A 25926-nucleotide genomic window follows, 5' to 3' on the forward strand; every position below is an offset into this window, starting at 1 on the left:
ACTGTTAGGTGCAAAACCGGCTGAGACCCCTATGGAACCAAATGTTAAGTTGAGCAGTGATACAGGAGAAGTATTTGAAGATCCTAGAAGGTATAGACAACTAGTGGGAAAGCTGAACTATCTGATTATCACGAGACCCGACATCTCCTTTGCAGTCAGTGTGGTGAGCCAATTCATGCAGAACCCTCGTATACCTCACTGGGATGCAGTCCTTAGAATTGTGAGGTATCTGAAAGGTGCTCCAGGCCGTGGGCTATTGTATAAACCAGGAGGAAAACTTGAAGTAGTTGAGTATACAGATGCAAACTAGGCAGGCTCAGTGAGTGACAGAAGATCTACTACAGGCTATTGCACATTTCTGGGAGGAAATCTTGTGACATGGAAGAGTAAAAAGCAGACGGTTGTAGCCAGAAGCAGTGCTGAAGCCGAATATAGGGCCATGGCTCACACTACCTGTGAATTAGTGTGGCTGAGGAATCTCCTACAAGAAATTGGGTTTCACATGGATAAACCTATGAAATTGTACTGTGACAACCAAGTTGCACTACATATCTCATCCAATCCTATCTTTCATGAGAGAACAAAGCACATAGAGGTTGATTGCCACTTTGTGAGAGAGAAGGTTATTGCCAAAGAGAGAAATATAGAACATGTGGGCTCCAATGACCAGTGGGCAGATTTGTTTACAAAAGCTCTAAACTCAGGGAAAGTGAACTATCTATATAACAAGCTGGGATTATATGACATACATTCTCCAACTTGAGGGGGAGTGTTAAGAGGTGCCGAATAGGGGTAGTTTAGTCTTCTTCTGTTTATTAAGTAACTTGCTTATGTGGCAGTGTTATTAGAGTTACTCTGCCCCACACTTAAGTAAGGTCATTTCTGTCTTTGTAACTATGATTAGAACCTAATATAGATTAAGGGGGTCGACTGAATGGGGGACCCATCAGATTTTCGACAAACCCTTCTTCTTCTTCTCTTCTTCTTCTTCTTCTTCTTCTTCTTCTTCTTCCTGTTCGGACTACTATAACAACAGTCAAAACAGATGCGGACCAACCATGTAAAGAGCAACAGGTATTAACCTCATAATCAACACTACACAAAATTTTTTCATGAATAATACAATTAGAGATGCAACTTTGCAACAAAATCGTTGTAATTCATAAAAGTTAAATTCTCTAATAAAAAAAATCCATGGTAAAGATTCAATAATTGTATGTGTGATTATGAATACATCTAGGAAGCCAAGATGCCTAATGCATCATTTATGATCTTGGGAAAAGAAAACAGAGGTTTATTGTAGGCTAGAAGACCATTAACTGAACCAGGGAAAATAGTTGATCTGATGCAAGTTGAGGGTTCTAAAAAGGCTATGGAGGTTGAAAAGGACATAGGCTGAGGTACTAAGAAAAAGATGAGGACCCACAAGTCACCAATATTACAAAAAATATGGTCTCTGATAGAGTGGAATCACGGGCTCTGTGTACCCAAACCCAAATAGTTAGATTACAGCTTTGTCGAGTTGAACTAACTTGAGTAGGCCAACCACTAGACATTTACGCTCTTCAACCCACCAATTAAATGGTCTTAAAATATTTTAGGTGTAAAACTTATTCATACAGATGAAAAATGTTAATTATTTCAAACTAAATCCTTTTTATCATGCTTACTTGGAGCTCAACCGACTCTGCTCCTCACTTCTAGTGTTGTTTTGTGTTATTTAATAGATCGATCACTGGAGCCCATATTTCAAGTTTGACATAGCATATACATAAATCTCAAAAACTATCTTTCAAAGGAAAGACACTCAAAGGTTATGCTTCAATAGCATTATAAGGATTAAGAGGAAAGAAGCATTGAGCATAAAAGTATACTCTGGCCATCTAAGCTTCTAAGGTGTAAAACTGAACTCAAACACTCACCATATGCAGGAGGGTTTGCAATGATTGCCTGCGCTCTAAAAGGAGTGCCAGTGACCAAATCCGGTTCTGTGCAAGCAGGAAGAAGGGAATTAATAATAGCCTTCAGTTGCTTTCTCTGCAAAGATATTTCTCCGGGTGCAGAAGGAAGAAAACCCTTATTTCTGGCCATATCTGTAGTTCACATATAAATCCATAATTATGTAATGATAAAATAAAAACACAATATGAATCTGATAGTCAGAACTACAGAAACATGCATCAGAAGCAGGATAATGCACAAGATAACATAATTCAGGCTAATTGTAATGCATGTCTAAGTATTATTTAGTTCCTGGACATTTGAAGCCATAAGTTAGCTGAAAAGTTACAAACCCTTTCAAATTCACCTAAAAGAGATTTTTGAACAATTATTTTCTTTTAAGTTTTCCTTGATTTAATACAATTCTTATTTAAATTCTATTATACCCTACTTCATATACATTTCTTTTGACTTCCAAGATCAAAAGTATCTTTGGTGGAGTGCAGTTCCATGGACAGGGACACATCAAATTAATTATTCTTACACTGTTCTTATGTGTCTAAGGTGATAGAGTACAGTCCTTACTACATTGATGGGTGGGATGTTTTTCATTATCCACCATGTCAATTATGCAGAGCTGGCTAGTTAAAAGGTTTAAGTAGAAGGGGAACCTGCTTCCATTGGCCGTGTTCTGGTGCATTTGGTGGGGAGAGAAACGATTGGATATTTCATAATCAAAGGTCCAATGAATAGGATGTACTGGAGAGGATTAAAGGGAATATATTCCCATGGCTGTCAGTGCACAAGGAGTTCAGAAATTTAGAGTACAGCAGATTCTTTGACAACTACATACTTTTTTTGTTAATATCTTGCTCACAAAAAGTATGTATAGTCTGTCACATATTTGGGTTCATGCTAAACCCATATTGTAGTATCTTTGTGATAGTATTACAAATATATAATACCTTTTATATAAAGCAAAAAGAATTAGGCAACTGAATATATAGAGTAAGGCAAAAAGAAGGATGGAAGACAGAACAAAGATAGCTAGTTTATTCTATAAATATTAGCAGTAAGAAACTGTAAAGATGTTTCAAGATATAATTCCATCACTGTTAAAACTTGTTTCAAAAATAAGTACTTTACAAACATCTAAAGAAACCTTTACCATAAGAAGCTTAGTTTTACACTCTTTCCGTGAGGACACAGAAGAGGCCTGTTGAGAAAGTGATAGACGAGGAGAGAAGAGAGGGAGAGAGGAGAGGAGAGCCGAGAGGACTGAAAGCCCCTATTGAACTTAGGGGACGAAAGAATGATCTATTATTATTTATACTAGTACAGCCGAACAGTAATCCAAGAGGAAATTACATCAGTACCCTTATGGTACTAAACCTGAATACATAAACATAAACAACTGACAACACTCTCCCTCAAGTTGGAGCATAGATATCAATCATGCCCAACTTGTCACAAAGATCATGATGTCTGGAAAGGTTTAAACCCTTTGTAAAGATGTCTGCAAGCTGGTTCTCAGAAGTGACATAGGGGGTACACACTTCGCCTGTGATAACTCTCTCTGATAAAATGCTTGTCAACTTCGATGTGTTTTGTTCTATCATGTAGCACCGGATTGGCAGCAATGCTTATAGCTGCTTTGTTATCACAAAATAGAGTTATAGGTTTGGTCACTGGAAAACCCAACTCCCCCAACAAATTCTTTATCCACATGCCTTCAGCAACCCCGTGGGCCATAGCACGATATTCAGCTTCAGCACTGGATCTAGCTACCACATTTTGCTTTTTACTTCTCCATGTAACAAGGTTCCCTCCTATGAAGGTGCAGTAGCCACTAGTAGACTTTCTGTCACTTTGGAATCCAGCCCAATCTGCATCTGTATAAACTTCAACTTTCAAATGTCCATGCTTTTGAAACAACAAACCAGTACCCGGATACTTCTTCAAATATCGGAGGATTCTCTCTGCTGCTTCAAGATGAGAATACCTAGGAGCATACATGAATTGACTGAGGACACCAACAGCATATGCAATGTTTGGGCGAGTCATAGAAAGGTATAACAATCTCCCTACGAGTCTCTGAAACTGTTTCACATCCTTGAGTGATTCACCACAGTTGTCATCTAATTTACGGTTGGGGTCGATGGAAGAGTCAACTAGCTTCACCCCCATCTTTCCAATGTCCTAAAGTAAATCTAAGACGTATTTCCTTTGAGAAATGAAGATACCCTTCTTTGATCGGGCAACTTCAATTCCAAGGAAGTATCTGGCAGGTCCTAGATCCTTCACTTCAAACTGAGTTGCAAGGAAAAGTTTCAATTTCTGAATTTCATCCTCCCAATCACCAGTAACAATTATGTCATCCACATAAACAATTACAACAGCAATTTTACCTTCTCCTTTTTTCACGAATAGTGTGTGATCTGACTGATATTGCCTGTATCCTTTCTGCTGAACTGCCACATGGAATCTACTGAACCAAGCTCTTGGTGATTGTTTCAGCCCGTATAAGGACTTCTTCAACTTGCACACTTTCTGTTCATTTCCTTGGGCTAGAAACCCAGGAGGTTGAATCATGTACACTTCCTCTTCAAGGTCACCATTCAAGAATGCATTCTTGATGTCCAGTTTGTGTAAAACCCAATCCAGATTGGCTGCAAGAGAGAAAATGACTCTAATGGAATTCATCTTGGCAACGGGGGCAAAAGTTTCAGCATAATCAACTCCATACACTTGAGTAAATCCCTTTGCCACTAAGCGAGCTTTATACCTTTCCACTGTTCCATCCGCCTTATGTTTGACTATGAACACCCATTTACATCCAACTGGAACCTTTCCCTTGGGAAGATCAACAAGTTCCCATGTGCCATTTTTGTGAAGGGCATTAACTTCTTCCCTCGTGGCATTTGTCCATTCAGGAACTGAAAGAGCTTCTGCCACATTCTTAGGGATAGGGACACTGTCAATAGAGGTAAGGAAGGCACGGAATGAGGGTGAAATGTTCTCATAGGAGACAAAGTTGGAAATGGGATGTTTTGTGGTGTACAATCTGACCCCCTTCCTGTGAGCAATAGGACGGTCAAGATCATTAGCAGTAGAGGAATCATTTTCAATAGGTTCAAGGACATCATTGGGAGCTAAAATACCTGAGTGAGTATGATCCTCCCTCGAGGAGTCTGGTGGCACAGGAGGTACAGCTTTCAGATTCTCTACAGCTCTTGGATTTGGCTGGCCTTTGCGACGGCGAGAAAAAACACGAAAAGGTGGAGGGTCAGGGAGAGAGGGAAGCTGAACTAGTTTCTCCTCATGTCTACACTCCCCCTGAGGAGAAACATGATAGAAAGGCTCATCTTCAAGGAAAGAAACATCCATGGAGACATAGAATTTACGAGAAACAGGATCAAAAACACGGTAGCCCTTTTGAGTGAAGGAGTAACCAAGAAATATGCAAGGTATAGCACAAGAGTCCAATTTCCCACGAGTGGGAGACAGATTTTGGACAAAACACCGACAACCAAAGACACGAGAAGGAATAGAAAGAAGGGGAGCCTTAGGAAAGAGAAGTTGATGCGGGGCTTTGTACTCTAACCGACGAGAGGGCATACGGTTTATAAGGTAAGTGGAACAAAGAACAGCTTCAAGCCAAAACCGTTTGGGAACATTCATATGAAGTAGTAAACCTCGAGCCACTTCAAGGAGATGTCGGTTCTTCCGCTCGGCCACACCATTTTTTTGTGGTGTGCGGGCACAAGAGCTATGGTGAAGGGAACCGTGCGAAGAAAAAAATTCCGTGAGGTCACTATGAAAAAATTCTTTTGCATTATCTGATTGGAAAATTTGGATTTCAGTTTGAAATTGAGTGAAGACCATCTGCTGGAAATCTTGAATGATTTTTGGTACTTCTTCCCTAGTTCGCATCGGATATACCCATGTAAATCTAGAATAATCATCAATGAGGGTAATGAAATACTTGTAGCCACTCTCAGATGGTAAAGTAACAGGGCCCCACACATCAGAATGAACAATGTGAAATGGAGATTCAGATTTACTATGTCTTTGAAGAAAATGAGTTCTACAATGTTTACTCAACCGACACGTTTGACAAGAAAAGTCAGAGACAGACATTGACTTAAACAGATCTGGGAATACAACTTTCAAAGACTCAAAAGACAAATGACCAAGACGACAATGCCATAAATAGACTTTTTTCTTACAGGACTGACTCATAGACTCTATAACATGAAGACCAGCCTTATTCTCCAGCATGTAAAGTCCATCAGCCATATGACCCCTACCAATCGTCCTCCCCGAGGCCAGATCCTGAATCACACAATGAGAAGGGAAAAAAGTCACTGACCAATTTAAGGAATTAGTAACACTACTAACAGAGAACAAATTAATGGGAAAGTTTGGAACATGAAGAACATCAGAGAGGGTAAGGCCAAGAGGAAGAGAGAGGGTTCCTTGACCAGCTATGGAAGAGTATGATCCATCGGCTAGTCTCACCTTGTCTCTTCCAGAAAGAGGGTGATAGGTTTGAAAGTAAGAGGACGTACCAGTCATATGTTTAGATGCTCCAGAATCAATGATCCATGGAGAGTCATGGGTGTGAGAAGCAACATGGAAAGCAGTGGCAGGGTTACCTGACGTAGATGCAAATGAGGTTGAGGGAGGAGTATCCATCTGACGAATTGCTCTACCATAGAGCTCTAAATGGTCACAGAAGGAATTCATAATGTCCTCCCTCGGGTCAAGTCCAGTGAGATGTGTCTGAGTCACAGTAGAAATGGTAGGCTGATGCTCCCGAGTAGCCATGTTAGCCATGTGATGTTTCTTTGTATTTTGCTGCCCGTACTTCTTATTCACCTCTGAACTTTGCTTCTTAGTCAGATTTTGAGCCCATTTTGGTTTCCCATGAAGATCCCAACAGGTATCTTTGGTGTGTCGGGGTTTCTGGCAATGAGTGCACCACAATTTTTCCTCATCTTCTGTTTTTCTCTGGAGATCGCCTTTCCGGGAAGAAGATCCCCCACCAGTAGATACACCCCATTTTGCAACTAACACAACAGCATCCCCACCAGGGTTGTTCATCAAATTTCTCCTGCTTTCTTCAGATTGTACAAGAGCATAGACTTCCTGAACAGAAGGGAGATTCTTAGAGCTGAGAATCTGAACTCTGATAGATTCATACATAGGATTCAGACCATGTAAGAATGCAAACACCCTTTGTTGGGAGACAATCTGTTTGTACTTCTTAGCATCCTCATCACGTTTCCAATCCACACTTTGGTAGTGATCCAACTCTTTCCAGGCAGATGTTAAGTCAGAGTAATAGACCGATAAACACCTCTCCCCCTGTCTACAAGTAGAAGATGTTGCCTGCAGTTGATAAATTTTGGCATAGTGTCTCAATTCTGAATATGTAGACTTTGCTTGTTCCCAGATTTCATTCGCAGTTTCAGCCCACATGAAATTCTTCCTGATTTTAGGCTGCATGGAAACCAAGAGCTAGGACATAACAATACTGTTCTCTTGATTCCATCTATCATATTCAGCACTCCCGGAGGATGGTTCTTTTATCCTCCCATTAATGAAGCCTATCTTCCCTCTTGCAGTGATGTATAACTTGATCCCTCTTGACCATTCTAGGTAATTTAATCCATCAAGAGGAACAACAGCCATAGGGAAGGATAGGTCACCACCCCCACTCATTCCATTCAGCATCGTGGAGATTCTAGATGTGGCTGAATCTTCACTATTCATGATTTCAGGTTTAAGAACACACAACACCCAAGGCACACTGCCTCACAGAGCTGTTACAGAAAAAAAAAAAGGGATCTTATGTCCTTCGGTCCACAAAAGAAGAAGCACTTGCTATTTCAGCATACAACTAGGTACTTCTGACCTGCTGTTTCACAGAGAGCCAAGAACAAGCACTGTTGCTGCAGCACTTGGACTAGTCTGTATGACCTACGGTTTTACAGTTTTCATACAACTCCTTAGTAGAAGAGAAACACAAGGTGATAGTTCACCATACACCTAATCGGCTGACACCAACTTCAGGGAAGCCGAACAGTCACTGAGATCAATAATGTAGCCGAACAGCAAGAAAAGTCAAGGAAAAAACTTCAGTCCATCAACAATGTAGCCGAATAGTAGTGACACACCAGAGGAGAACACCACATTCGAATTTTAAGGCATCAACAGTCCATCGAAGGGTGCAAGAAGAAAGAACAACAAAAAACAGTTTCAGTTGAATACCAGGGCACCCGAACAGCAGATGGACAGTACCTTCTTGAACTCCAGCCTCTCTGCAAACCAGAACCTCCTCTTCGTACAACAGGTGACAGACTCTCTACAGCCGAGCAATCAATGAAAACAGCATATGGGCCAGAACTCTTTTCTGCACTAGGAAGCTGAACAGTCAGGCCGGCACCTTCTTCCTTCTTGAAGTCGAGCATCAGGGATACAGCTTCTAGGAGATGAAGAGGCAATCTACTTGGCATTGGAGAATGACCTCAACTAATTTGTTTTCAGGCCTGGACGAACTTGCTCTGATACCATGTTGAGCAAGAGCAAGTGATAGACAAGAGGAGAGAAGAGAGGGAGAGAGGAGAGGAGAGCCGAGAGGACTGAAAGCCCCTATTGAACTTAGGGGGCGAAAGAATGATTTATTATTATTTATACTAGTACAGCCGAACAGTAATCCAAGAGGAAATTACATCAGTACCCTTATGGTACTAAACCTGAATACATAAACATAAACAACTGACAACAGGGCCCAAGTAACAAACACCAGTCATGAATTTACTGTATCCCAATGCCATTCACCTCAATTGGGTTAGGTCTAAGGATGTCAACAGGTCAGGTCTAGGTAGAACTAGTCTTGAGATGATTATTAATCGGGAAAAAGTAATAGACCCAGTGTTAGACAGTTTATGCCCTTAGCTCCAATCAGATTGATGTACATATGCATTTATTGTAAATAAATAAAAGTACATAATTGATTCATGTTATAATTGGTGTGTTTCTATGTAAATTACCCTTAAACTGGACACTTATGAGACTCGTGTTAGTTTAGAATGTTCTCAGCCGTTGGATAGACTTGGGAAGTTTATCCTGCCAAGGCTGACACCGGTGTGCTGCCAAGAAGGTTGGGGCAACCTGTCTCAACTACCAGGGTTGGACCCAAAGCTCATGCAGTGTGTGTTTGTTCGAAACACTGAACCCGGACCAATTTCCAATTATGCCTTGGACCTTGGAGACTGGTGGACGAAACTGGAAAGTTACACAACCCCTAGACTCGATGATGGTACTGCACTGAGTGTAGGATTGGGTTGTCTTTGATATGCCAATCAGTGATATCCTTTGGGGGTCAAAACCTAGGTATGTTGGGACAGCCTGAGAATTCACTCAAGTGGGTGATCATAGTGACAAGATCAGCCCCTTTGTCAGACAAAGTAAATGATCAGGACTGCACTCTCTCTGATGGAAACCAAAACTACCGGTAGTCGGTTTCAAACTTGTTTGAGATTTGTTTTGCAAAATATATTTATATGATAATATATATTATGTTTTAAGAAAAAGGTTTTAATTCCCGGGACCCATCCGAGAAGAGAATGCAACACTGCACCTTGTAGCCAGGGGAGAGGTCCTTCCTTGTCGAGCAGTGTTTCATCATTATGGGCTGAGAAGTTAAGTGTAAGAGACCATTTAGGGTTGTTTTACCTGATGGACTATATCTCACTTAAGTCCATTGTCCTTGGGCCTTCATAGGATGGCTGGACTCAATGATCATTTAGTGTAAATGTTGGACCCATTAAGAGCTCATACTGATGGACTCAGGGGTTCACTGTACTTGATAATGAATTTGGCCAGGCTTTTTCACAAAAGTTGGGCCGAACCCATATGGGATTATGTGAGGTCATTATTGGGGTCCCATGACATACAAAGTGAGCCAAATGGGCCAGCAACTATCTAGGGTCGTGAGCCACTTACTTAATGGGCCTAAATCCCGTGATAATTAGATTAATCAAGTGGTCACATGAGAGCTTAAGTAGTCATGTGACATGGGCAAATATGGGTATGAATATGGATTTGGATCAGCAATTAGGATAAGAAGATAAGTCTTATCCACTTAAAGAGTCCAAATCCAAATAAAGATTTGGATTAGACTCCTCCTAATTGGATTAGGAGTGTTGATCCTTAAGGCTTATAAAAGGTGGAGGGAGAACTGCTCTAGTTATCACATCTGCTCTCAGTTCTCTCCTACTCTCGCCGCCTAAAACCCTAGTTCGACCTCCAGTTCTTGAGCTGATAATAATCAGTTCTGATTTCTGATTTTTGCAAGAAAATATCAGATTCAATTTGTGCTCACTACCCTTGCTCGATCCAAGTTGTTGGATTACAGTTTTTGCTAAAAGACTGTGTTGCTGAACCGACTTCAATTCAAGTTACGCCATCTTCAGTGGAAGCTGGTTATGGTACCATCTTCAGGCGTGAACTACCACTATGGGAGCTACACTTGTGGATTCCGTATAAAGTATACTTCACCATTCTTTTTGGTTTCAAATCTGGTCCGGTTCGGTGCAAGAATGATCCTTGAAAAATGCAATTTTTCTAAAACTAAGAATACGATTCCCAAAAGGGTAAAAGAAATTTTTTGAAATTTCGCCCAGCCATTTAGCATGGTTCGGCCATCCATATGATGGATTTCCCCTTCCTTCACCCAGAAACGTCCCAATTAATAGTCGGGCCCTATCAGGTCTTACCCAATAGACCTAACTATTCTGAAAACTATATATTTATTTATGTGAATAAACCCTAGTTGTTTCTAGGTCAAAGTACAAAAGTACCTCTCCTAGCCGACCCACTTAACTTTTATTCATGAAAAACTTAAGTTACAAGAAAGACAATTTTGTCCCTCATAGAAGATGGGACACATAACTTAAACTCAGATACAATAGACATTTCACTTTCAATAAGATACACCAGAATGACCAAAATACCCCTGACTCGAGCATTCTAACACTCCCCCTCAAGTTGGAGAGTATATATCATATAGTCCCAGCTTGTTACAAATGTAATCTATTCTTCCCCGAGACAATCCTTTTGTGAAGATATTTGCCCACCGATTTCCTGAACTCACATGAGATGTAGTTATTACCCCACTTATCACTTTCTCTCTCACAAAGTGACAATCCACCTCAATATGTTTAGTTCTTTCATGGAAGACAGGATTGGATGAGATGTGAACAGCAGCTTGGTTATCACAGTATAGTTCCATGGGTTTGTCAATTGAGAAACCCATCTCCTGTAGTAGGTTCTTTAGCCATACTATCTCACATGTGATATGGGCCATAGCCCTGTACTCTGCTTCCGCACTACTTCTTTCCACCACTGTTTGCTTCTTGCTCTTCCAAGTTACAAGATTGCCACCCAGGAAGGTACAATACCCTGTGATTGACCTCCTGTATGATATAGAACCAGCCCAATCAGCATCTGCGTACCCTACCATCTCAAGAGCTCCTCCTTTTTGGTATAACAAACCACGACCCGGAGCACACTTTAGGTACCTAACAATTCTCAGAACAGCTTCCCAGTGAGGAACTCGGGGATGTTGCATAAACTGACTCACCACACTCACAACAAATGATATATCTGGTCGGGTAATGGTCAGGTAGTTCAACTTTCCCACCAACCTTCTGTATCTTCCAGGATCATCAAACTCATCACCTGCATCCACACTTAACTTGGCATTGAGTTCAATAGGAGTCTCTGCTAGTTTAGCACCTAACAACCTTGTTTCTTCAAGTAGATCAAGAACATATTTCCTCTGACATAGGTTGATCCCCTGTTTTGACCTTGCAACTTCTATTCCTAAGAAATACTTTAGCTTTCCCAGATCTTTCGTATTGAAGTGGTCCTATAAGAATTTTTTCAGTCTGTCAATTCCATTGTTGTCACTTCCAGTTATGACAATATCATCCACATACATGACTAGCAAGATTTTTCCATCTTTCGAGTTATAGCTAAACATGGAATGATCAAACTGACACTGTTTCATCCCAAAGGCCTTCACTACTTCACTGAACCTGCCGAACCATGCATGAGGAGATTGTTTCAGTCCATAGATTGCCTTTTTGAGCCAGCACACCTTACCAGCCTCCCCCTGAGCAACAAACCGTGGTGGTTGCTCCATATACACCTCCTCAACAAGATCACCATGTAGGAAGGCATTTTTTATATCAAGTTGTAGGAGAGGCCAATCATACATAGTAGCCAATGAGATCAACACCCGAACTAAACCAATTTTAGCCACAGGAGAGAATGTCTCCATATAGTCCACACCATATAACTGAGAATAGCCCTTGGCCACTAACCGTGCCTTCAATCGTTCCACACTGTCATCAGGAAGATGCTTCATTGTATAGACCCATTTACACCCAACAGTGTGCTTACCAGGAGGAAGGATGGTGAGTTCCCACGTATGATTATGTTGTAGAGCAGAGAGTTCTTCTTCCATGGCTTGCCGCCACCCTGGAGAGGCAAAGGCTTCCTGTATAGTCTTGGGAATGGGAACCGATGAGAGTAATGATATAAACTTGCAATGGGAAGCAGAAAGGTGAGCAGTGGAAACATAGTCTGAAATGGGATGAGAAGTACAAGTACGTTTTTCTTTCCGCAAAGCAATAGGGAGATGAAGATCTGAGGGAGGAGCAGTAGCAGGATCTGTCGACGGGTGCTGAAGTGGAGGAGTCGAAGCACTTTTGCGAGTATACACTTGAGTAATTAGCGGCCTCTCTGTAGTAACTGGCATATGATGTGCATCTGCAGTAGGAGTGGGAGCTACGGGAAGGGGGTCCACAACCGGAACAAGAAGAGGAACCACATAGGGAAAAGAAGAGACCCCGGCATTGGAGAAAAAAAGAACTGATTCAAAGAAGGAGACATCTGGGCACACAAACGATTTATGAAACTTAGGGTTATAACACTTGTACCCTTTCTGAGTCCTTGAGTAGCCAAGAAAAATACACTTCGTAGCCCGAGCATCTAGCTTGTCTACTCCATGCCCCAAGTGCTGAACAAAACAAACACAACCAAAGACTCCTAGGGTGAGAGGAAAGGGAGACAAAGTGGGGAGCAACACGAAGAAAGGGGATTGACTTCCAAGGATTGACATGGGCATCCAATTTATCAAAAAACAGGATGTAAAAACAGCATCACTCCAAAAGTGCTTTGGAACATGCATATTGATCATCAAGGACCGAGCAGTTTCAAGAAGATGTCTATTTTTCCGTTCAGCTACACCGTTTTGTTGTGGGGTGTAGGCACAAGAAGTTTGATGAATTATTCCATGATGTTCTAGGTATTGCTGAAATGATGAGGAGATGTATTCTTTGGCATTATTGGAGCGAAGTATTTTCATATTAACACCAAACTGGGTGCATATTTTAGCATGAAATTTCTGAAAAATAGAGTACAATTCACTACGGTCTTCCATAAGATAGATCTATGTCATCCTTGAAAAATCATCAACAAAGATTACAAAATACTTAAACCCATTGTATGACACCACTTTAACTGGACCCCATACATCAGAATGAACTAAAACAAAAGGACTTGAGACACGACTATCAATTCTTGGACCAAATGAGACTCGATGATGTTTTCCCAACTGACATGACTCACAATCTAATGATGAAAGATGACTCAAGGAAGGAACTAGCAGCTTCAAAGCCTTGAGAGAGGGATGACCAAGTCAGCAATGCCATTGGAGAGGATTAAGAAACGACTGAAAAGCCACTAGAGGGCCACCACCATCAAGGTAATACAAACCACCGGCTTCATGCCCTCCACCAATCTTCGTCCCCGTCTTGAGATCCTGAAACACACAAGAAGAATGATAGAAAGTTACAGAACAATTAAGGGACTTGGTTAATCTATTAACAGACATAAGGTTAAAAGAGAACTTAGGAACATATAAAATAGATGCTAAAGACAATGAGGAGAGATCAACATCACCAACACCACAAATAGGAAATGTAGAACCATTAGCAAGTGTAACTGTCTGAGATGTGGAGGTGCGAGAAAGGGAAGAAAATACATCAGGAGTCCAAGACATATGGTCCGAGGCGCCAAAATCAATGATCCAGGGTGAGGCTTTGGAAGCTAAACAAGTCATACCTGAATGGGCAAGTGTAGCTATGTTCTGCTGAGTTGTTTGAAGGAACTGCTCATATATTGCCCGTGGTACATTCACCATTTCCTGATCGAAAGCACAAGTGGGTGTGGAGGGGGTTGGTGCAGCTTGCTGGCTTTCAGTAATTGTGCTACTACTTTTAGATGTAACATGGTTAGCCCAAGTGTTAGGTGGACCACGCAAATCATAGCAAAAATTAATTGTGTGCCCCTCTAAGCCACAATGTGTACATTTTCTCTAAGCATTACCCCTTCCTTTTCCACGGCCTCCCCCTGACTCATGGCCTCCAGTACGGCCACTGGCCCGGTTAAACATGTGTCCACCACAGTTGCTTGGAGGGCCACTGCTGCCACCACCACTTCTACTTCCACGACTACTCCTTTTAGTCACTACCAAACCAGATCTATCAGAGAAGGAAGAATGTTCCACTGGCTCAATGGATGTCCTCTTAAGACGGGCAAAAACTTCTTCAAGTGAGGGGAGAGCTGATCCCCCCAATATCTATGCTCTGACAGGCTCATACTCAGCCTTCAAGCCCACAAGAAACCTAGTCACATCAAGTTGTTCACGTTGTTGTTGTTGGATCTGGACATCTAATGTGAGAGGGTGATACACATTTAGCTCATTGCGGATGTTTCTCAAACTTGCATAATACTCTTCTAAGCTTTGACTTTCTTGCTTCAAATTGAAGTACTCTTGGTATAACTGATATACCCTAGTTGTGTTGTCTTGTCCAGAGTACAACTTTTTAGCATGATCCCAGATCTCTTTGGTTGTATCTAGGAACATGAAGTTCACACTAATCTTTGGTTCCATGCTGTTCCAAAGCCATGTCATTATCCGTGCATCATCTTGTTCCCAATCACTGAACCCAGGAGAATCAGAGGAAGGTTTCTCTTCCCTCACATGTTTTACTTTCCTCTTGGCCTTCAAGAACACCTCCACAGATTTTGCCCATGGTATATAGTTCTCACCATTCAACTTGATGGATGTCATTTAAACACTTAGATAATCTGAAGAGAGCATGATACCTGTTTTGTTGTCATTCCCAACTACAGTTGAAGCCATCTCAATTATGTCTCCTCTGAATATACACCACAATCTCACACTTGTCACAAGACTTATCCCACTTACAATACCACCAACCCACTTTCTTCAACTGCAGATTACACACTACACTCTAAAGCTAAAATCATTCAGTCAACACATCAAACACTTGGACTGCACACTGCAAGACCATTTACCACCAACACACCACTACTGAAATTACTCAGTCATTTCATCGAACACTTGTTCTGCAAACTGCAGAACTGATTACACACAAGGTCTAGGGGTTCACTTTTAAGCATTTAAAAACATAGATATGCCAGCCACCACAACACAATCAACACCACACCACTGCTGTTGTGGACATCAGCAGTCTACAACTCTTCTTTCAGCACACATGTGAGCAAGAAAACACAAAAAAACATGACTGATATGTGTATCAATTTCACCCAGCACCACAACAACTAACTTTCGATGCACACAAAAAAAAAATCAGCATTCACAATCCATTTCTGAACACACAACAGCAGTGTCCATACCTGTATACGACCAGCCCTCTTCGTACACTGAATAGAGAATCTAGTATACCACTTCAACGACCACCACAGTACCGTCCAGAGGCATTCTCACCTCCAGGCCCTCAAAACGACAACTCCTTTTCAGCCCTTTATCGAGTCTTCAATCAGATCAGCTGTAGGATGAAGAAACCTACTGTGAAGCTGGCGGTGAACCCATGAAGAAGACAGCAGTACGAAAAAAAACGAATACCAGACCTTAATGCCCCGATACCATGTGAATAAACCCTAATTGTTTCTAGGTCAAAGTAGAGAAGAAGAAAGAAGAAAGAAAAGAGAAAGAAGAAGAAGAAGGAGAGGAGAAAAGTATTCGGCCAAACTAGAAGAGAGGATGTACAAAAGTACCTCTCCTAGCCGACCCACTTGACTTTTATTCATGAAAAACTTGAGTTACAAGAAAGACAATTTTGTCCCTCATAGAAGATGGGACACATAACATAAACTCAGATACAATAGACATTTCACTTTCAATAAGATACACCAGAATGACCAGAATACCCCTGACTCGAGCATTCTACCAAAAATGATAGTAAAATACTAAATTGTTTATATGTTAATAAATTAAACAATTTAACTAATATTATTATATATATTATCTATCAAATTTACCATTTTAAACATAAAATATAATGAAATTATAATAAAATCAGGAAAATATTATACATATATATATATATATATATATATATATAAATTTAGTGAAATAATCGGTTCAGGACAAACAAGAACTGGAACTGACTCGATTATTAACCAGGGCAAAACCAACATAATCAGTTCGGTTCAGGCAGTCGGGCAGAACCGACCCATTGACAACCCTAATTAGGACAAATCTTGTGGAAGATGGCTAAGTGATATTCTGGGAAATTTTGAAAGAGAGGAGTAGAATAAATTTTTCACTCTCCTGTTTTGCTTTGTGAAACTTTATATCCTTACTAAGATACACTATAGGAAGAACATTTTTAGGTAATTCATGAGATTAGTGTTGCATTGGGGGGGGGGGAGACTTCTAATGCATCTGTACACACAACCAGTTATCTGAGTAAAATCTTACAATCTGATGAGGGTTATCATCAATATTCACTAGTGGCATGAAAAATCTAGAAGAATCAACAAAAAAGGTTTGAATAAGTCCACATGAAATCAATTATAATACAGGACAACCCATAAAGAAAGGCCATAATCAAATTAAACTTATACCACAATATGAAATGACAATTTAGAGAAGTCTAACACATGAAATTAAAAGGACTAAGTTCCACATTAGGGACCTCTTACATCCTGCCAAAACACGAGGGTCACCACCCAAAGGATAAAAATCTATACCAGCTGAACGAACAAAGGTGCAGAAATTAGCATGAGTTGCCAATCTAACATGATGACCAAACTCCTGCATGAAAACATCAAGCCAATGTTAACTATATATGATGGCAAAACAAGATCATTTCTTTACAGTAACATCTTGTCAGCAATAAACAGAAGTTAATTGGCAATCAAAAATTAGAAGCACAAACACTATCACTCTTTACAGATGCAGGATAATAGACCAAACAAAGACAACACTGCCCTGGAAAACTACATGGTAAAAGATTTACCATTTTCATTTCTGATCATTAAGATCTGCCAAACCTTTAGATTAACAATTTAGTTATAGTTCATAGAAACCTGTCACTCCCACTTCCCAAGAACCATTAGCCTTCAAAAGTAACATGCATATAATGGATAGAATATCAAATAAAGTTTCATTTTTTTCCTTTTTTGGGTGAAATTTAGCATATATCAGAACAAAACAAACTCTTATGAAATTAAATTCATCTCTCAAACAGTTTCCTTCGAAAGAAAAGTGCTTCCAACGTGGAAAGTTATCTCCACATTCAAGCTGTTATAACCTGATAATATAGAGAGAAAAGAGAAGAAAAAGAAGGGAAAGGATAGAAAAAGGATGCCTGATACAGTAGCGAACAAGAGAAAAAAAATAATGTGAGAGAGAAAAAGGGTCAACCTTAACTGTTATTCCTCTTTTGAGAACATGCAAATTACAGAAATGCCCCTGTTAAGTGATCCTTAACAGGGGAAATACAATGCTATACCCAAAAGACAGAAATGCCCCTTACAGGCATACATTTCAACATAAGCATTCACATGTGTACACACCAATCACAAAATTGGGCTGAATATTCTTAACCTAGGGTTCCAAGGTTGATCAGGCAAGTCAAAAGCACACAGAATACACACATGAGTATTTCTTTGCACAAAAAATCTCCAAAACTCCTAATTTGGAAAACCTAACCATGTAGGGGAAGCTATGTTAGCTTTTTCAGGGCAAACTAATGTTGTGAACTCTGCAAAATCTGAGATACATGTTGTACTTCAAGGACTAAGATTGGACAATGCATCTGGCTTCTTGGGACTACTAGTAAAAGGAGGCTCAAAATCAATTATGAGCTGATTAAAGGGATAAATTGACAGACTTTGGAATATAGATTATAGAAGCAAGACACCTCTGCAACAGTGTAAAAGCAGAATTGCTATGGAACCCATAGTCAGCCAAATCAATCATAGATTCTAGTGCCAGTTAAAGAATAGGGAGACAGGATCTATGTAAGATTAAGGGGGCTCTCAATAGAGAAAGGAATAGCATCATGCTAGTTGTATTCAATTTTATACTTTGTTTTTGAGAATGTACTGATGTACTCTTTTACATTAACATTGTACATTTCTTACAATCAATAAAGGATATAGCCCACTGATCAAAACAATAAGAAATCTCCTAATTTGTCATTTTTCCCAAAAATTCCTGGCTTTTGTACAAAAGGTTCATGAAACTGGATTATTTCCAGATTATCGATCATCAAAAGATGCTGGATGTCAGTACTAGTACATCTGCCCATGCAGCACTTTACTTGTTTGCAGAGAACTCAGACGTAAGGGGTCATTGCTTGGTGCAATGGTAAAAGGGATGACAAGTATTAAAACCCGTATTCAAGTCTAACCATGGCCACTTGTGAGAGAGAGAGAGAGAAGTCCAAAGGTATAATACAAAATACCCCAAATGGTATAATTCAAAATTTAGTGGTCACATTCAAAAGAATGTCCACAGAAACATCAGCTTTATAATTAATATCAGAAGTTCAGAACATTATTGTCATTATTATCTAGAAATCCACCAGATTTTTGACAAAAACATGATCCTTGAGACTGCATCATCTTGGTTCCCTTAATTAACAATAAATAAAAGAATGGTGGACACAGCAGAAAATGGATTCCAAAATAAAGCAAGGATATATGGATTACTAGAAATAGCTATTGGAAAAAGTAAGTATACTTAACATTTTTCCAGCTATGGATGCACTAGATTTTTTTCCATAGTATTTTATTTTAATCATACAACTTTAATATTCATATAGATCTACTAAATTTTGAACTTTTGACATATTTGCAAACAAAAAACAATACCAGAAATCCAAGTAACATAGAACATATTATATTACATCATAAAAAGGGGATCATCAAATAAGCACATCTATATTTGGGTATACAATACATTAAATCAGATCACAAAAGTCAGAGACATGTATAGAGAGCTAATACATATGACAAAACTGGCATCTCAAGCAAGCATTAACCAGGACCAACTGAAAAACTGCCTTCTTATTTATAGAGTCAATTGGATATAATTCTCAACATAAGCATATCCACAAAAAAAAAAAAAAAAGATGTGCAGACTTTCAATTTTAGGTAATTCTCTAACAATTCCTCGATATACAAACCCATATGATACATATTGCTTTATACCAGCCAAGGAACAATGAGCACAAAAATTCTACTTAATGCTAGACAGAAAGTACAACTGTTTAAAAAGAAAAGAGAAAAAGAAAGTATGTCACAAAAGAATAAAGAAAGCATTGAAGTAAAGTAAGGACTCATATTTGCCTGAAGTCTCTTTGCCACAGCTAGAAAAGGCTGAACATCTCCTCTTGTTCCAACAACAAGCATTGCAATTTTCAATCTGGGAATTGATTTATTGAACTTAGCAGCATCCTCAACACCAATGGGTACTGAATCAACAGTATCAAGCTCTAACAGTTGTGAAGCTACAGGTGCACTTTGAGCTACATCAACCTCCACTGTCCCGTCATTTTGGATTTTGACTAGGTTCACAATTATCTTTTTCTGAGAACCAACAAAAGGAGTGGCCATGATCAATAAGCCAAAAAAAAACAAATAATAAAACTATTTTGTTGCCAAAAACAATCTCACAGGAAAGACTGGGTGTTTTGCATAAAGACAAAAGGAGAAACTATAATGAGCAAAAAAAATGGAATTTTGGCATCTGTAATACAACACAGCTATGCATAAATACAACAGAATACATCATATATTCAGAGAAATATACATATTAGAGTTATGCATAAAGAAATGCATGTCATTTTGATGTGTCTTTAAAGTGTATATACTATATAGATACATATATGAGCAAGCATAACCATTAATACAACCCTATTCATGCTTCAAAAGAAAAGGATTCAGATATTAACCTTCTCACGTTCTGACAACCTGTCCAATTTCAAGTCAGACCTCGCAGGTTCCTTCTTCTCAGTCTTAAACCTAGACAAGTTAGCTTCATGTCCCTCAATTATCAGACTTTTCTGGGTCCTCACTGGTGCAGTGTTACAGTGCTCCAAGCCTTCAAGAAAGATACTTCAAAGTCAGTCAAAGTAACAAAAATGGTTTCCACAATTCTTTTGTTTCCAATCAGTGATCAAATTATCTATTTTCAAGAAGTCCCATTTGGTTCCCAGTTGCCATTGCCCAGAATTGCAGATTTGATCTGATTGTGACTCCAGAAGAATCAGTGCCAATCAAAGCAATTATTGCATAAGATGATGAAAAAAAAAAAGAATATAAAGAAAGTATAGGAGCAAGATGCTGTCCCAAAATTAATCAAGAACTCCGTTTTCCATATTAACATGGTTTACAGAACAAAAGGCCTCTGACATAGGAAATCATTGTCTACATGGAACGCTTGAAGAGACTAGTTTTCACTTTCGAAATAACAGTGATAGCTCCCTTTCCAGTGGATGATCTTCAGGAACATTATATCTTTGCAATCTGAAAGCAAATTAATGATTTTTGGACCTTTAAGTAAATCAAATCTCTGGATTTATACACCTCATTTCAAATATTCTTCCAGCAGTAAATACAAATAATTCTTCCCTTGTAAAAAGAGCCTTCTTTCTAAAATCACTGTTATACAAGGTTATTGGAACTGGAAGGACCATGAAAAAAGCATACCTGATGAGGTGTAATGTAGGACGTAACTGTTGTCTTTTAATGGGAACTCTTGCTAAGTATTTTAATTATGTTGATTTCCCTACATTGCTTTTTTTTGTCGGTCTTCAAACACAAAGGAATTTTGTCTAATGTTTACAACATTAACATCATAAAAGATTATGTTGTTACAGATCACAGTAAAAAAAAGAGAAATTTTGCACCACTTTACTCCAAGGTTCAAAGTGCCGATACTCTCAATATGCAAACTTTGTGTATCGAGAGTTCCGGATAACCAAAATCATTATACTTTTCTTTGAAAAATTGACAGGAGAGTTGTCTAATCATAAGCCAAAATATTAAAAAGCTAAAATCTTAAAATTCCTTAAATTTTGTGATTCAGTAACCCAAAGATACAATAGATAAGCCCAATATGGGGTGTATCATATCAATACTTTGAACCTTGCTTTATTCTATTAACTATGAATACCGATATCAAGTTTACAACCTAAATGAAATTTTAAAATGTTAGAAATTTCTTTCAAGTTCTTCTTTTCCTATGTAAATTTCAACCAAGTTGTGTACAAAAAATTGCATTACTGATCCAATTAATATCAGCACAAATAATTACCTCAATGAAAGTTTATAATATTTAAAAAAAAAAAAAACTGAGAAATATCAACGTCCAAATTTTGGTTTTACTAGGAAGAACATAGTTTCAAAATTGATATCAAAAGATAAAAAGTGTTATCATGTACTGATGCATAATTTTAGTCCCCAAACCACACATCCTTCCTTTTTAGATAATGTCAGATTTTTTACCTTGTTCAGCACCTCCCAAACAAACACTTCAATCTTTGGCAGCCTATGGACTTTCCAAATTCTTTAGAGAAAAAGGGTGTTAATGGTGCAACTTCAGCTTAGGACCCCCAGGAAAGACAAGCAAGATAAAAGACCATTTGATTCAATAGATCACACACACCTTATTATTACTAAACTTCAAGATAAGAAATATCTTATTGAGACACTTGATGGCATTACTAACCTCAATCTATAAGACATCTAAGAAACAAAAAATTCCAGGATGGTCTGACCAGTGATTTAAAAGGCATGCCTGAAGCATGCCTATGCACCTTGCCTAGGTCCTAGGTGCAGAACTTTCAGGAATGCATAATGTTTAACATCACATTAGCTATTTGAAGTAATGCAATTGGGAAAAATAAAGAGATTAAGAGCTTACATGCTTGAATATGTTTTATATGTTATGCTTGATTTTATTTTTAAATTTTCATTTTAAACATGTTTTACATGTTATGTTTATTTATTTTAATTTGAGATAATAGGTTTTTATAAAACAATTACTTTCAATTTTAAGTTTATGTTTTAAATTAATTTTTTTTTGCATTTTTTTAATGTTTTTACCATTTTTTTGCATTTTTGCACCTTGCTTCAAAAAGGTCGCCTCACCTAATGACTCGCACCTTGGGCGCAAAATTGCCATTGCACTTTTAAAACACAGGGTCATATATATGTATATAATATAGACAGCCAACGGATTTTCATCATTTCATGAGCAAGAAATGATGGTTCCATTGCCAGGGCATAAATCCAACTTATCAGAGTGCAAGCCATACTTGCTTTGGACCACTTAATCCATAAGCTCTTTTTTTCTTGATAATTATCCATAAGCTCTTAACTTCCTGCAATAATCATCCTCCTAGAAGGGAAAGATTCCTTTTCTTTAAATTTCACAAAACCTCATTGAACCTCTTCAGTAGGTTGCTCTCATTGAAAGTTCAATAGATATCCAGAGGAGGTCATCTCAACTCATAAAAATGCCCCATCTAATTTCCTACCTTACTTCCTGTCTATGTTTCCTATTGGTTAAAAGAAGTTTTTACCACAATATCCAAATTGCAAATGATCCTGTTCTGTGTCTCTTAGAATAGCCAAAATTTCTAAAGATTCTTCTGATCTCTTTTATAAATTTTATTATAGCATGAAACACAAACATGTAACACACCAGAAAATTAGAGATGGAGTTAGCCACATCTAACTCAATTAGAAGCACCATGTACCTCAGCCAACACAACTAGCTTCTAAGTTTCCAAGAACTGATCTTCCATCACTGGTTAAAGAATTTTCTACTAGAAAAAGAAGCATTACTGTGCAAATGTACTTCTGTGTGTGTATATACAAGGGAAGCCCAGTGCATGAGGCTCCTGCCAATGTTGGGTCTGGGGAAGGGCAGATTTACGCAGCCTTACCCCTGCACTCTGTGTGTGTGTGTATTAGAAATTTAATCTCACAGATACGCATGCATCTTGGGACAGAATCCATGCCTAATTCTTATAAAGGTAGAATCATAAAGAAAGGATTATGCAATGGTAGATCCTCTAGATCAATGAAAAAGGAATTACTTGAAAGTTTTCCCTCTCACATTCCACACAACTGATCATAAAAGATCACAATAATGATGATAGTAGCATTAACAATGAAAAATAAAACAAACTTCAAGCAATAGAACTGTATAGTTACAATGCTGCAATGAGGTGATGATTAGAGGGCTTGAATGCCAGCAGAAAGTGAAGAATTTTGAGAAATCAATTCCAATAACATGGTATAGTCAGTCACATGGTGATTTAGAATTCATCCCCCTTCACTGTGGACACCACTAGATTCCATTGAAGAGCGAAGAAAAGAAATTAGTTCTTTTTCCGTTCCTAGGAACAGCAGAAATGTTTACTGGAGCTTAAATAATTGCCATACTAAGTGGTCCATTCCATTGGCTATCAAGTGCTAAACTACATCTCTAGATGGAATCCAAGGTAATAGCTCTAAGTATTCCTGCGTCTGTCTGGTCTATCCTGTGAATACTAACCATTGCTGATGATGAGTTGCGGAACCTCAGCAATGTACAGGTGTATGTTAAGTAGTTTTATGGTCTAGCAGTACGAAGCCTCTCTGTTAATTAAATCACTGTGGGAAAGATATGTGATAATAGATTCTTAAAAATTTAATTACTTTGAGAAACTGAGCAAGGTTATGCCAGAAGTTTATCACGGAGAAAAGCATATTCCGATGCATAGAAAGGCACTCTCAATGCTCCCTCAATATTCCCAAACTGACTATTATATCCTTAGATTCATTATCAACAATACAAGAAACTCAACTCCCAGAAATCAATTACTTACTTCTACGAGGTGAAGCCCGGGCATTCAATTCTTTGGTCTGACAAACCTCCGATGCAGATGGATGAGGCGGGAAATCCATCTTCTCGTCCACTGCAGTGACAAAAGAACCAGAAGTGGCCACCTTGTTTGGTTTGATATTGTCGGCTTCAGAATCCATCACTTCCTGGCTGCCAACAGCATGGTCTTCTAAGTCTTGTCTTAAATGAGCAGTTCCATTACTCTCCATTTCATCAACAGTCGCTTCAACGACTGAAATCCACTGTACTTGAAGCTCGAAAGAGTGCAAACGAGCTCAGATCTCGTACCAGATGAACACATCAAAGACCATAGCTAAAACAGAAGCCTACATGTCAAGAGAAGACACCAAAAGCACGAAGAAAGGAAGGACCTTCTAGCGTTTTTCCCAAAATCTTGACCAGCGAACCTCTATTCCCAAAACCACCAGCCAATCAAACACAGAGAAAGTTAGGTGAGCACGTTTCCTATCGTTCAAACTTCGAAAACCACTAAAGATCGACCAAAGTATCAGTGGTCAGAAGAGAACAAATGAAGCCGAAAGTACAGAACGCCCATGGTAACTTGGCAATACCTACTGACAACTCATCTTGAGCAGAAGCTAACGCCCTCAATTAATAAAGAGCACTTAAAACTTTGTAAAAAAAAAAAAAAAAAAAACACAACCAAACCTTCAAAGAAAAAACTCAGCAAATTCCCCGACCCCTGGAAAAGATCTGTACCTCTATAAGTAACTTGATCGAACTTAACAATTCTGCAATCTCAGCAATCTCAACACTGACAACCTCCAAGAATCCAGAGACTCCTCACAATATCCAAATTGCAGGAAGAAATACCAGAACAGAACAGAACAAGACTTTGAATCTCTTTCCCCCAAACCCTACAGAAAGTCTCGGAACACGGCGCACTTCAAATTAATCTGGAAGCATCTCCATAAGTAACCAAAGATTCTCAAAGCATGATTGAACACGATAGATTAAATTGAAGTAACTAAACAAGGTTGTCAAGAGCTTCCCTTACTCCAAGAACGAAGAGAAGTGGTAAAATCCGATAGAGTTGCACAGAGTCGCAGACCAGAGAGCTTGGTTCCTGAGTGGCTGAACAGTTGGAGACAAAGACCGAAGAAAGAGACAGAGAAGTTGAAGCATTCGTCGTAGTGCAGAGAATGAACTCATGAAGTTTCTCACTTTCTCTCTCCTTGAAGCAAGCAATGGTGAATCACTACGTGTCCAGCGGGGGTCATGGATGAATCCCACAGTCCACTGAGATTCGCCCGCCTCGTCGGGCAAAACACCAAGGTCGGAATCACAGACAGACTATATGCCTCGCATAAATCAAAACATATAAATATATAATACGGATTCACCAAGTCATAAAGCCCATAGCCGTTGGATTGGAACCTTTATTATCTCTAATTAACAACAGATGCAAATAGTACCGGGGTCCACCTTCAAGACTAATGAGAAGTAAACACATCAATGGACGTGTTTACTTGAAGCACGACAAAAGAATGGGTCATTGAGACATGGAATCTAGGACGCTATTCCTTCCACCCCCAAAGGAAATTGCCTTTTTCTTAAACAGTGTGTCTCATTTCGGTTTTTTTTGGCTCCAAGAAGGCAAGAAGGCAAGAAGGACCGCTATATATATGCCTGATTGCGTGGGATAA

At 39.1% G+C, this 25926-nt stretch overlaps 1 protein-coding gene across 3 annotated transcripts in view; it reads right to left on the reverse strand.

Annotated features, from left to right (window-relative positions):
* The window catches only part of UGT80B1 (UDP-Glycosyltransferase superfamily protein), a 63758-nt gene extending 38176 nt beyond the window's left edge, over positions 1-25582 (reverse strand). Inside the window, exons 1-6 of one of the 3 annotated variants that reach the window (XM_088945531.1) lie at positions 24980-25558; positions 24243-24668; positions 20316-20464; positions 19711-19950; positions 17056-17167; positions 1923-2093 (exon numbers count right to left, since the gene is read on the reverse strand). In XM_088945531.1, the coding sequence (XP_088801657.1) occupies positions 1923-2093; positions 17056-17167; positions 19711-19950; positions 20316-20464; positions 24243-24468 (898 nt within the window). In that variant the 5' untranslated portion in view covers positions 24469-24668; positions 24980-25558. Of the gene's footprint in view, positions 1-1922; positions 2094-17055; positions 17168-19710; positions 19951-20315; positions 20465-24242 lie in introns of all 3 variants that reach the window. The other 2 variants (XR_016099385.1, XM_088945530.1) reach the window with 2 other exon arrangements.
* Between the last annotated feature and the right edge of the window lie 344 nt (positions 25583-25926).

The sequence above is a fragment of the Nelumbo lutea genome, chromosome 5 (genome assembly GCF_056320005.1).
Source record: "Nelumbo lutea isolate HS-2025 chromosome 5, American lotus-T2T, whole genome shotgun sequence".
Taxonomy (NCBI): Eukaryota; Viridiplantae; Streptophyta; class Magnoliopsida; order Proteales; family Nelumbonaceae; genus Nelumbo; species Nelumbo lutea.